This window comes from Zeugodacus cucurbitae, chromosome 6 (genome assembly GCF_028554725.1).
Source record: "Zeugodacus cucurbitae isolate PBARC_wt_2022May chromosome 6, idZeuCucr1.2, whole genome shotgun sequence".
In the NCBI taxonomy this organism is placed as follows: domain Eukaryota; kingdom Metazoa; phylum Arthropoda; class Insecta; order Diptera; family Tephritidae; genus Zeugodacus; species Zeugodacus cucurbitae.
Genome location: NC_071671.1, coordinates 16,003,740 through 16,018,366, shown reverse-complemented (window position 1 = coordinate 16,018,366; position 14,627 = coordinate 16,003,740). Strand labels below are relative to the sequence as shown.

At 34.2% G+C, this 14,627-nt stretch overlaps 1 protein-coding gene across 3 annotated transcripts in view; it reads right to left on the bottom strand.

Moving 5' to 3' along the window:
* Positions 1-14,627, bottom strand: part of Fa2h_2 (fatty acid 2-hydroxylase) — a 41,072-nt gene that overhangs the window by 6,498 nt on the left and 19,947 nt on the right. The window contains exons 1-2 of one of the 3 annotated variants that reach the window (XM_011185899.3): positions 12,411-12,565; positions 54-697 (exon numbers count right to left, since the gene is read on the bottom strand). In XM_011185899.3, the coding sequence (XP_011184201.2) occupies positions 54-629 (576 nt within the window). In that variant the 5' untranslated portion in view covers positions 630-697; positions 12,411-12,565. Of the gene's footprint in view, positions 1-53; positions 698-12,302; positions 12,355-12,410; positions 12,566-14,627 lie in introns of those variants that run through there. The other 2 variants (XM_054232714.1, XM_054232715.1) reach the window with 2 other exon arrangements.

The following is a 14,627-nucleotide window of genomic DNA, read 5'->3' as shown; positions in this document are numbered from 1 at the left end:
TCATTTACCATTCCCCTCCTCAACTAAATATATTCACAATTTCTTACACTCACCTCCATACTCTCGTCCAATTGATTATTGTTTTTGTCTTCTTCATGCAACGTATCACCCAACAGTTCTATGCCATTTTCAGTGGACTCTACAAGGGATTCTTGCTGCTGCTGCTCATTATCAAGCCCATGCAGTTCGCTGTGCGCACTTTCCTGCAGCCGATGCCTCCTTTTGGTACCATTCAGCAATTGTGTCGGCTTAATTTCATATTCCTTCATCAGGTACATGGCAGCGTCCGAGTGTGGTGGGGCGTGCAGGAAACGTGTTGTCATATCACTGTTGTTAAGGCCGCGTAGTGTATTTATGCCGCCCGGATGATTCTGTAGAAAACGTCTTATATCGTAATATTTTTGTCGATACTTAATTATAAACTGTCGGTCTTCTTCACACGCTTTTAAACCATTTTTCTCATTTTTGTCATTTTGATCTGTACTTCGTTGTTGTTGTTGTTGTTCGTTTAGCAAATGCATACCATTACGCATAGATTTCGATGTTGTTGTTGTTATTGGTATTGCTGTCGTTGTTATAGCGGCAGTAGTTGCCGATGGCAGTGTGAGATCTGATACTGTTGTCGGCATTTTGTGTTTTTTTTTCTGACAACCCAGGGGCAGGGACGTACGCTGGTTAACTATGCGATAGTTAAATGCTGCAATGGGAAAGAAGGAAGGAAGAAAATATGTTAGAAAGATGAAGGAGCATAATAAGGATAATTGCAATATAAAATATTAATAAATAATATTTAATACGTTTACTTCATACATTAAAAAAATTCAAACTATTAGTATTTGTTTAATAAATATTTTACATAATTACTCGTACTAATATGCACATTATTAATGCTGAGATTGCAATTTTTGATTACACCTGCTTAATTACTGTGAACCTGCATGTGCGCATGCTAATTGCGGTGCATGTACCATTTTATTCAACAGGTGCAACTAAATGGCTGATCGACCCAAGTCATGCAATAATTGACATTCCATGATGAGGTTAGATGAATTTTGAATTATATTGAAAAATAACATATGCTATTTTCTTCCATTTCTGCGGGTATTTTTTTCTACACCTCTAGGTCAAAGTACGATATACATAGGTTTACCACATACGTGGGTGGATTTGATAACAACTTAGCCTCTCCTTCCGATGGCACCACCAATGCAAGCGAAATATATCGGTCGATGATACGATGATTATTTGCTGCTTTTTCTACGATAATGATCATGAAAAATTGGTTTAATGAGTTTCAATGTTATCGCACGTAGGTATTGACGAGCCATGTTCAGAATAATGCAGTGTGTAACATGGCGTATGAGTAACCTTTTTATATTTTTATTTTAATGCAGTAATTTTTTGCTCGTATTGGTTATACATTGTACACAATCCAATATTATATTCATAAAGCATTTTTTTTCAAAAGGAACGCTACAAAAGTAGGCCGATAGGGACAGAAAACGATGCCATATTTTGTTCCGCTCTTTTGACATTTCTCTTCAGTAAGGTTTCATTTCATCATGGAAAGATATACGATCCAACAACGAGTTGAAATAATTAAAATTCACTACCGAAATTCAGAGTCAGTGGCTCATTTCTGGCTGAATGGCTTCGTCAATAAGCAAAATATGCGTTATTGATCAGGCAGCAATCCACACGTACTCCTTGAGTGGCCAATGCATCCCGAAAAAATTACGGTTTGGTGCGGTTTATGGGCCGGCGGTGTCAATGGGTCGTACTTCTTCCGTGATGATCAAAATCGGCATGTTACTGTGAATGGGAATCGCTACCGATCAATGATAACCGAATAATTTTGGTATGAATTGGATGATATGGACTTGGACAATATGTTGTTCCAACAGGAATGCGAATGTCACAATCGATTTATTGAAAACAAAGTTTGGTGAACGTGTTATCTCACGAAATGGCTTAGTCAATTGGCCGCTCGGTCATGCGATTTGACGCCATTAGACTATTTCCTGTGAGGCTACGTCAGTTCTATGTTCTCAATGCAAACAAGCTAGAGACGATTTGTGAACGTCGTACGAATATCGATTGAGAAATTGCAGCAGTATCGGCCGATTTATGCTTGAAAATCACCGAAAATTGGGTTCAGCGTCTGGACTTGTGCAAACTTACACGTGGTGGCTATGCAAAAGAAATCGAGTTCCATACATAATGGTATCGAAAGTACCTTTACAGGAATAAAGAATTTCATTGATATCCCAAACCGTTTTTATACTCTCGCAACAAAAGTTGCTAAGAGAGTATTATAGTTTTGTTCACATAACGATTGTTTGTGCCACCCAGAAATAAAAGCGTTAGATAGTTAGAAGGTGCATATTTGGATGTTTTTTTTTTGGGGAAGTAGGCGTGGCCCCGCCCCCAAATAAGTTTTTTGTACATATCTCACAAACCAATAAAGCTATATGAACCAAACTTTCTGCAGTCGTTTCCCTTACGTACCCCATTTTTCACACCATTAAAATAGTTGAAATCGGATAATAACCACGCCTACCTCCCATACAAAGGTTATGTTGAAAATTACTAAAAGTGCGTTAACTCACTAACGAAAAACAGCAGAAACACAAAATTTTACAGAAGAAATGGCAGAAAGAAGCAGCACTCAGATTTTTTTTACAAAATGGAAAATGGGCGTGGCATCACCCACTTATGGGTCAAAAACCATATCTCAGGAACTACTCGACAGATTTCATTAAAATTCGGTATATAATAAATCGAAATCGTTTCACAACCACGACTACTTTCCTTATAACTCAATTTTAAATTCCATCTGATTCGTTCACTTCATAATGTATACATAAGGAACCAATGAAGATAGCGGAATAAAACTTTACACAAATAGTGCATATCATCTCTGGCTTCATTTGTGAAAAAATTGCAGAAAACGGACTATAACTTTCCAAGGCCCCAGATATCGAACATGTTCAACTCAGCGCCTAAGGTAAATTTTAACCGAAAATATGTGTAAATCTATCAGATAATTTAATATAATTCAGAGGAAATTGTTTTCTTCTAATATGAAAAAAATGAAATTATGAAAATCGGGTCATGACATATTCTAGCTTCCATATACCTAATTACATATAGGTTTTTCAAAGATACGGTGGGCTTTATTCGGCATATATGTATTGAATAAGTTAGAACAAATAACTAACAAGCGAAAAAAAACAATTTTGTCATTAACAAGTAATATCGCTTTCAGCTGGACGTATTAATATATACATACATATACTTAATTGCTTGGTATCAGTTTGTGCACGTTTGTTCATATTGTGGTTTCAAGATGTCAATCCCACTAGAGTTTCATACAATTAGCCGCACAGTCACTCATTAACTGCCTATAGTCATTATAACCATGACATTAACACTTTTGATTTTCCTTGAGTTTTTATATCATTACTTAATTTTGTCATAAGTATAATAGTTTTGCTTATCTAATGTTTGCTTATACTATATCAAATAAATAGAGGTAGATATAAAGCAATTAATTATTTTAAACGAATGTGTATGTGTTTGTCTGTCTGTGCAAAGAATTAACACTTTATATATCTTGATGAAAAATAACAGCGCATCTGAGGATTTCAAAATGTTTAAAAGTGGGCATGGTCACTATATAGGTTAGGTTAGGTTAGGTTATACTGGTAGGCAAATACGCCACACATAGACCAGTTTTGGTCCTTTACGATACCAGATGGAGTGCCGTCACATTGTCCACGAGGAGTAGTCATCATAGAGGATGCCTGCGCTTGACGCGAATTTTTTAAGTTTTTGTAGCTTCACTCTACCTCTTCCAGATTCTCATATTGTGAGGCCCCAAGTAGCGAAGTCGTTGCCTTGACAATGCAGGGCAAGTGCACTGGAGATGCTTCATTGTTTCTGTTGCACGTCGTTCCTGATATTTCCAGCAGTTCGCCTCTATATAAGTTTCATATTTAATAAGTTTAGCACCTGGAGCTAAGCAGTACTAAAGCTTACAATAGACCAGATATTCACCATGCGCCAAAGCTTGGAAAATGCACATCTCGTTGATTTTAAAGCTGTTTTTGACAGCACGAAAAGAAGCTGCCTCATTGTCTGAATTTGGCTGTGTAAACTGACGTTAAGCAACACCAAAAGCGCCGTCAGAATCGGGAAGGATCTTTCCGAGACGTTCGATACCAAACGTGGTTTCAAACAGGGTGACTCTTTAATCATTTGCTGGAGAAAATAATACGAGCTGCAGAGCTAAAAAGAGAAGATACAATCTTCTATAAGAGTGCACTGATGATATTGATATCATTGACCTCAACAACCGTGCCTTTAGTTCTAATTTTTGCAGATTAGATAAGGAAGCGAAGTTATGGGGTCTGGCAGTGAATGAGGACAAAAGGAAATATCTCCTTTCATCAAACAAACGGTCATAATTGTAGATAATTTCGTCTATCTTGGAACCAGCATCAATAACATCAACAATGTCAACCTCGAAATCCTCTTACCAACAGGTGATACTTTGGGCTTAGTAGGCAATTGAAAATTTTTCTTCTCTCGAGGAAACAAAACCAAACTCTCTAGTCGATCATTATTCCTATCCTACTCTATGGTGCAAAACCCCGAACGATGTCGATATCAGATGAGACGGCACTAGGAGTTTTCGAGAGAAAAGTTTTGCGGAAGATTTATGGTCCTCAGAACATTGGCAACGGCGAATACCGCAAACGATGGAACGATGAATAAAAAGACAGCGCTGACTAAGTCAAGTTGTCCGAATGCACGAAAGGTTTCCAACTGTAAAAGTGTTCACCGCTGTTGGAAGAGGTGCAAGAGTATTTAATAATCGACTCCACCCGACTTTTGTTCTTCCTTATTTGATATTTAAGTGTTTTCTGCTTTTGTTTTAATACATGAGAAATTCAGTTGAAGGATTGTTTGTTTATACGAGTAACGAGTTATCGTGTTTTGGAGTGGCTGTAGTGTCACTTGACTGCCTTGCTTTACTTGTGAGCTTTGAGTTACGTTGTTAAGTTAAGTGTAAATAATGTTCTTGTAACATGAAACTTTAAGATGGTAATTGTTAATGAAATATTTCTTGTTGTACTACTATAACGGCATAACAATTCATTAATAATATCAATTGGTTATTGTACATTTTACATTACATGCTATTATATAAAAAGAAGAATGTTGGAAACGTTCTTAAGTGCTGGAAGACATATTTATATCTATAAGTCAATACGTAAAGATAACATAAAGTGATTTAAGTTGACATATATTTACTAATGGACTCCTGGTAGTATTATAAATATTATTAAAGATAGAATTAAATGTCGAAACCCCGATTTACTGGGTAATAAAGACCCAAAAGAATTTCCTAAGTAAACTTAAACCGTTTTAGATATAAAGGGTTTTTCAAAAGGAACACTACAAAAGAAGACCATTAGGGACAGAAAACGACGCCATATTTTGTCCCGTTGTTTTGACATTTGTCTTCTGTAAGGCTTCATTTCATCATGGAAAGATATACGATCCAACAACAAGTTGAAATAATTAAAATTTGCTACCGAAATTCAGAGTCAGTGGCCTCAACTTTATGTGCCGGTGGCGTCATTAATCCGTACTTCTTCCGTGATGATCAAGACCTGCACGTTACTGTGAATGGGAACCGCTACTACTCAATGATAATGGAGTATTTTTGGCCCGAGTTGAATGATACGGTTTTGGACAATATGTGGTTCGAACAGGACGGCGGCACAAGCTACACAGCGAATGTCACAGTCGATTTATTGAAAACCAAGTTTGGTGAACGTGTTATCTCTCGAAATGGCTAAGTCAATTGGCAGCATCGTTCGTGCGAATTGACGACGTTAGACTATCTCCTGTGGTGCTACGTCAAGTCTATGGTCTATGCCATAAACCAGCGACGATTGATGAACTTCGTACGAATATCGAACGTGAAATTGAAGCGCCATCGGGCGATTTATGCTTGAAAACCGTCGAAAATTGAGATAAATGTGTATAAAAATGTATATTATAACAAGTAAGGAAGGGCTAAGTTCGGGTGTAACCGAACATTTTGTACTCTCGCAATTTATTTATTTAACTTTATTTATATTATATAATACACAATTTGACCCACATATTCGTCATATATAATGTATAAAGTCCATTGAAAGTTGGAAACCATAATATTAGGTTAGAAGCACCGAGGTCCTCGTGTTCGATGTATGGGGCTTTAAAACCCTATGGTCCGATTTCGGCGATTTTTAGAATGGGGCTGCCACACTATTAACATAGTATTTGTGCAAAGTTCTGCACCGATATCTTCACTAGTACTTACTTTATATATTGTAAAGTAAACGATTTTGATTGTTTTCAAAGTTCTGGTATATAGGAAGTAGGCGTGGTTGTGAACCGATTCCTTACATATCATTGAGATGTAAGGAAACTATTACAAACCAAGTTTCATTGAAATCGGTCGAGTAGTTCCTGAGATATGGTTTTTGACCTATAAGTGGGCGACGCCACGCCCATTTTCCATTTTGTAAAAAAATCTGAGTGCAGCTTCCATCTGCCATTTCTTATGTGAAATTTAGTGTTTCTGACGTTTTTCGTTAGTGAGTTAACCCACTTTTAGTAATTTTCAACCTAACTTTTGTATGGGAGGTGGGCGTGGTTATAATCCAATTTCTTTCATTTTTGGACTGTATTAGGAAGTGGCTAAAAACGACTGCAGAAAGTTTGGTTTATATAGCTCTCTTCGGATTTGAACTCCACTCTTCACCCTGATCACTTTGGTATATATAACCCTATATCTAACTCGTTTAGTTTTGGGTGTTACAAACAACCGTTATGTGAACAAAACTATAATACTCTCTTTAGCAACATTTGTTGCGAGAGTATAAAAAAAAGAAAAATATGGATTTCATTTATTGAAAATTATGTCATCCATATGTTATGCAATGACAGCTGGAGACATGTCAAGAGACAATTACTTGTGTCAAGCTGCCGAGAACTTTACTCTTGAGATATCATCAAAGAAGAGCAGAAAAACGTTCTTAGACACACATTAGTCAATACTATGAAGAGGTCAATTATGTGAACTTATTTTTTTATTGTGCTACTGTAGGATTGTTAATTATTAATCCTTGTACTTCTTCTGCTCTTCTGCACACTGCTGTCTGATCAACTGCGACACCAATTCAAATCTAAATGCACTTTTGTGCCACCCTGTTCTATTACATAAGTATATGTATCATATATGTATATATACGAAATCATTATTGTTGTTTTTTTCCAAATTTCTAATTATGTCAATGAGATATAATCAATATATTTTTTGAATTCCATTAACATTCTACTTAAGTAGCACACACTGCAAATCGAGTTAGTCAAAATATTCGCGAATTTATGACCACAAAATTTCGAAACTTATGTCTACACACACATAAGATTCAAATGTAAATGAAATGGACAATATATTGTTTTATACAAAAACAAAAAAAAATTATTCATTTAATTCAATGCTGGGCTTTTCAAGTAGTTTCCTTTAGTCTTCATTGTACACATGAAAATTACAAGCTATTAAATATATTTTTAGCACATTGGTAATACAATATAAATATATAAATATATGTAACGATATTGGAATTTAAAATTGCTTAGCCCAATTTTATGCATAACTATAAATGCTTCCATCTGTTTTTATTAAATAAAATGATATTCTAAGAATTTAAATATTTTTAGCATCTAAAAGCACGTATTTTCGTGTGGAAATATGTGCATATATTATGAATTTAGTTGGTATTGAGTACTTATGAGTTATGGAGTCATACTTTTTATACTCTCGCAACAAAAGTTGCTAAGAGAGTATTATAGTTTTGTTCACATAACGGTTGTTAAACGAGTTAGATATAAGGTTATATATACCAAAGTGATCAGGGTGACGAGTAAAGTTCAAATCCGGATGTCTGTTTGTCCATCCGTCCGTGCAAGCTGTAACTTGAGTAAAAATTGAGATATCTTAATGAAACTTGGAACACGTGTTCCTTGGGACCATAAGAAGGTTAAGTTTGAAGATGGGCGGAATCGGACCACTGCCACGCTCACAAAATAGCGATAACCGAAAACACTTAAAGAGCTATAACTAAGTCATTAATTAAGCTATGAAAGTGAAATTTGGTACAAAGGATTGTTCTGAGTAGGGGCATATTTGGATGTAATTTTTTGATAAAGTGGGCGTAACCCCGCCTTCTGCTAAGTTTTTTTATATATATCTCGTAAACTACTAAAGCAATATCAACGAAACTCTCAGGGGTCGTGTTTTTTAGGCATTTCCTTATATATTCCAAAAATGGATGAAATCGGATTATAACCACGCCCACTTCCCATACAAAGGTTACGTTGAAAACTACTAAAAATGCTTTTATTCAGTAAGGAAAACCAACAGAAACCTTAAATTTCATTATAAAGAAGCTCCAGAAGACCTGCACTCAAAATGGTAAACAAAATGTTTAATGGGCGTGGTTCCGCCCACTTATGGGTCAAAAACCATATCTCCGAAACTACTCGACCAATATCAATGAAATTTGGTAATATTTTCCTTGCATCCCAATGATATGTTGTGAAAATAGGCCAAATCGCTTCACAACCACGTCTACTTTCTATATACCAGAATTTTAAGACGACCTGAATCGTTTACTTTACAATATATAAAGTAAGCACTAGTGAGGATATCGGAACAGAACTTTGATTAAATACTGCATTTTTAGTGTGGCAACCACTTTCTAAAAATCGCCGAAATCGGACCATAGGTTTTCCAGGCCCCTATATATCGTACATGAGGAACTCGGTGCTTCTAACCTAATATTCGAGTTTCCAACTTTCAATGGACTTTATACCATATATATGACGAATATGTGGGTCAAATTGTGTGTTATATAATATAAATAAAGTTAAATACATAAATTGCGAGAGTATAAAATGTTCGGTTACTTAGCCCTCCCTTACTTGTTTTTTTATAAAAATAGAAATTATTCAATTAAAAAATTGAACAATCTTTTTAATTGACTGTAATTTAAACAACAATTTTTAGCTAAAATATTTATCAAAATGGTCAGTTATAATTGTTCTAGTTTTCTATATTGGTAGATTGTATAAAATATATATATAAATCATAGAGAGCCTGACTGCAAGCGGCCGTAATAAGGCCACCATTAGACCCATTGTGCTACCCTAATAAACGTCACATAAACCACTCAGTCGATTTGACGGAATTTCGAAATATTTTTCATCCCAGTTGCCAAATATCTCTTAGGTTAGAATAGTGGAAGCCGTGGAACGTATCCCTTCTAGTGAATAGCGAGATTGCTATTTTTAAATCACTATGATTTCATATTGCTATTGCGATCGCAACAAAAAAAAAACGAATTTATGAGAATTTGTACTTCACGTTTTATTTTATTTTTTACGTTTTCATATTTATTAATTTTAACAATATTTAAATTAACCACTATTGTAATCACAATTAACTTATTAATCAATTTTGAGTGCATTTATCTGGTTTTGTAATCACTGTACCAAAAATTATCGAAATCGCAACAAAAATTGCTACTGTGATCATTGAACTGCTATTGCTACTCTCCGAACTGTTGCTACTGAGATGCTATTCCTACTGAACTGTGATTGCTACTCTCCGAACTGCTATTGCTACTGAAATGATATTGCTAAAGTAATTGAATTAGAATTACAGAACTGATATTGCTAAAGTGATCGAATTAGAATTATGAACTGCCAAAGCAATTGTAATTCACTGCTATTTACAAAAATTAATCGCAGTCGCTTATGCAATTTATCAATTACAGTGAAAAAATCACCAGTAGATCATCACTAATCCCTTAAACGACTGAAAGCTGAGCATTCACAAAGATAATGTTCTTTGATTATTATGTCCTTTACGAGGGCATACTACAAATGATCTTGGCTGACCAATAAATGCGGGTAGTTTTGAAAAAGTAGAGTTGAAATTGGTTAAAAAGTAAAATCTTCATTTATTCTGTAGTCTTCGAAAATTAATTAACTACAACATTTTTAGGCTCGATCAGAAGAGAGCTTAATTTACAATTTCAACAATTAGCAAACAACAGATGGAAAAATACAACTAAATTCAAAATAACCAAACAGATATGGCAAACAGAATAAATAAGTTAAGGAACAGTATCTTCAGACTAACTGCTACCATAACAGGGCATTGGCCATTTGGAGAACATGCGTCGAATATGGGGATGCCCTACAATAACATATGCCGAAGCTGCGAACTAACAGGGAATAAGGAAACAGTTTTCCACTTCCATTTGTGAATGCCCAGCCCTATCGCAGATCCGACACAGAACACTGAACTCCATCAAGCATCAAACTTCGAATGAACGTCTACAAAAAGCATAACGGATATTAGCAGCTTCATCGAAACCACAAAATGGTTTGAACCAGAAGCTTAAACTTGATAGCAAATAAAAAGGTCAACGCCTAGTGCATCAAAATGGCACAGATAGTGCTAATTGAGCCCGAACTATAACATTATTTATAACGATCGTGGTTATATTTTGATAAATGCTATATTTCTATATTTTTAAACAGTACGTCGAATTTGGAAACAAATTTTATATTATACTGGCGGATCCGACACAGGTTGTTCTGCCTGATATTTTAAGTTATTTGGGTATTAAACAAAGTATGCAATTAATTTATATATAATTTATTGGAATTAATATTTAATTGTATTAAGAATTTGTACACTGACAGAAGCGACATCGAAAATGTTTTCCAATCAAAAACAATTGATTATACGGTTTCTATTCGGTAACAATGGCGCAAACATCAAAAAAATTTATAAATTTATAATTAATTAAATGCGCTATTTAAATTGGACCGAAAGGTGACTACAAACTATTGTCGATTCCATTTGAAAACACTTAAAAAATTGCATTGAAACAGGTATAGCCGTTTAGGAAGAGTTCAGTGATATAAACACGTACAGCAGAAATTCATAAATATACTACTCTCTTAGCAATTTTGTTACGAGATTTAATAAAAATCCATCCTCCACCAAATGGATGTCGCGCATTCAATACACTCAACGCACTAAGCTATAAGGACGGGACTGGATAGTCTCATTCAAATCATCTGAGTAAAATTCAAAGAGATAGACCCTTTGGAAGTTCACTTAAAAAAATTAAACACTTCAATTACACAAACTTCATAACGTGCCCACGTAAATATTTTTATTAAAATATAAATATTGGTTTTGTATTGATTAAGAATCAAAAAACAAGAAATCATAATTTCAAATTACGCGTTTAAGATCACGTTTTGCGCCACACAAAAAGTAAACAATCCACTTAGTGAAAACAGGAAAAAACAGCTGCCGCAACAATTTTATGGCAAAATTTAGGCGATTAACAAGCGAATACTTATAGAATTACGGCATATTTATGGAGCATTATCACTTGTATGCTCTCATGTCTGTCCATTTATATATGTATGTAGGTACCCTGCTTTCCATTTAAATGACGTTATGCGGAGAGTCGGTTATCAAATTTCGTTAGACACAAGCATTTAAGAGATCTTCGACGACTTACAAAACTACAATAACTAAGCCCACTCACTCGAACCTTATCTTTGATGTGTGCAAATGCCGGCAAATTTGCTAGACTTGAAAATATTTTTATATAAATTTATTTTTATTTTTAAAATTTTTTTTGCACTTAATATTTTCGTTTTTGTATTTTGTAAGTGATTTATGGGGAGATCAAATAATTTGTGCTTATATTATAAAAATAGTTTTTTTTATTTTTTTATATTTTCTTTTTGTGTTTTATTGCAATAATTTTTAGAAGTTTCGTTATTATTAACGGCAAATTTGATTACTGTTTGAACTTGAATTTGTATAATATTTTATTTGCGCTTATTAACTAAATTATTGTTATTAAATATGATTTTAAATTTGTCACACTTTTAAAATACAAACAGCTATATATATGTATGTTTATCGGTCTATTTACAACTGCATTCGCTACGATCATGAATCATTTGATGTAAAACAAATCTCAATAAATTAATTGCATTAATTGATTAAACCGCCAAATGGCAGTGTATGTCGGTCAAAGTAGATCTGATATATACATATATACAAACAAAGCACTTTTATTATTAAAAGCTTATAAATATGCGAAATATTCGCGCTCAACAAATTGTTTGTTTGTTACGTTTTTGTTTCTTCAACTCAATTCTTTTTTTTCGCATGCTTGAAATTGACATGCAAATGATTAACATTGGCGTAAGACAAAAGCGCAAAATTAGCAATTACTACATACACGAACACCGAACACCGAACACTGAACACTAAACAGTGGCACGCACACTCCGCTGCTCGAAACGAACTCGTCCAACAACGTCGCTGCTCCAAAACGTACTAACCAACATAATTTCAATATTGCCGGCGAGTAGGTGCTGACGATTGTTGTTGTTAGTTTTCTATAGCGTCTCGCTTTTTGTTTCAACTAGCGGTTTGTAGTTTGTGCATTGTTGTTGTTGTTGTTTACTTTTTTATTTTTTCTTTATTAGTGACTTAACCCTCAAATCTTGGTAATAAAATACGTTTTTGGACGAGTTAGTATTAGTGCTGCGCATCCAACAGTGGGTTAGACAGACTAATCACCATTTAAGCAGTCACAAACATACATACATATAATTATCTAAAGTAAGTAAGTAACCGGTACAATATCGAAAACTTCTATGTACAGTATACTCTCGAAAAGTAAATCGATTGCTATTTTGGGTAATTTACTTTTTCGAATAATTTACTTTTCCAAATATATACATAAATTACCTGTTTTTATAATATTAAATGCATTGTTAAAATTAAAAAATTCATTCATTTATTTGCTTCAATAAAACATATGGATTTACATGAAAAACATATTTACATTTACATACATACATATGTATTTACTATGAAGAGAAAAAATCTTGTATATTCTTTTGTTTTTTTTCTTTTGCAATATATTTTCTGACCATTTTTGTACGACAATTCAAAAAGTCTCACACCTGATTTGCATCGTTTTCATTTTTAAACCAGTGGATCAAGTAGGAGAGTTTATTTACTAAAAAGACGCGATAAACAAGAGAGTAAGTGTTTTTGCGAACATCGTAAAAAACGCTGCTTGCTTCGTTTCGAATTTTTTATCACTCTCTCTGAAAAGTAAATTAAAAAATTTACTTTTTCGAGGTGCATGTGTAATCTTAAAGGTGATTAACTTTTCCGCGATTATTTACTTTCTGAGAATTTACTTTTCGAGAGTATACTGTACTATAGAGATTGTGTCATTTCGATAACAGTTATCTTCCGCATTGTGTTGCATGTGTTAAACTGTAGTCGAGCACAGGCGAAAGGGTAAACATTTAGGTTAGTTAAATAAATGCTCAAGTAAAAATAAATGTATATATAATTAATATTTTAGTGCCAAAGCACCGGCGAATTCAACGTTGTTTACATTAACCTTTGTACGGCGCATGGTGCGCCATGGCGTATACGCATTGATAAGCGCGTTTACTATTTAATTGTATGCCATATACTATATGTATATGTATGTAAGTAGAGTGTGTGCATGTAAACAAAACTATTTATAATACTCTTACAAGAACAATAAGAAGTATTATAAAAGCTTGCAAATTTTTTTGTTTTTTGTTACGAAATACAAATTTTGAATTTTCGATTTTTTTTTTAAATCCCCAGTGCATAACTTGTTTGCCGACTTTATAATTTATAAATTATTTTTTTACGCTTTTTTCCTGCTTTCTGTGCATTTTTGGCGATAACAGCTTGAATTGAATTCTACGTTTGTAAATGCACATTTGCGCGTCTTGTGGTCTGTTAAACAAAATTAATCCGCTACAAATTTCATAAAAAAATATAATACATATTTTTATACTCTCGCAACATGTTGCACAGAGTATAATAGTTTTGTTCACATAACGGTTGTTTGTGCCACCAATAAATAAAAGAGTTTGATATGGGGTTATATATATATAAATGATCAGGATGACGAGTGGTGTTGAAATCCAGATGTCTGTCCGTCCGTCTGTCCGTCTGTCCGTGCAAGCGATAACTTGAGTAAAAATCAAGATATCTTAATGAAACTTGGAACACATGTTCCTTGGCACCCTGAGGAGGTTGCTTTCGAAGACTAAGCTATAAATAAAGTTATGAAAGTAAAATTTGAAACATAGGATCGCATTAGGAAGGGGCACATTTGAATGTCATTTTTTTTGGAAAAGTGGGCGTGACCCCGCCCCCGAATAGGTTTTTTGTATATATCTTGCAAACCAATAAAGCTATATAAACCAAACTTTCTGCAGTCGTTTCTTTTAGCCGTTCCCTTATACAGTCCAAAAATTAAAGAAATCGGATAATAACCTCGCCCACCTCCCATACAAAGGTTAGGTTGAAAATGACTAAATGTGGGTTAACTCACTAACGAGAAACGTCCGAAACACCAAATTTTACATTAGAAATGGCAGAAGGTAGCTGG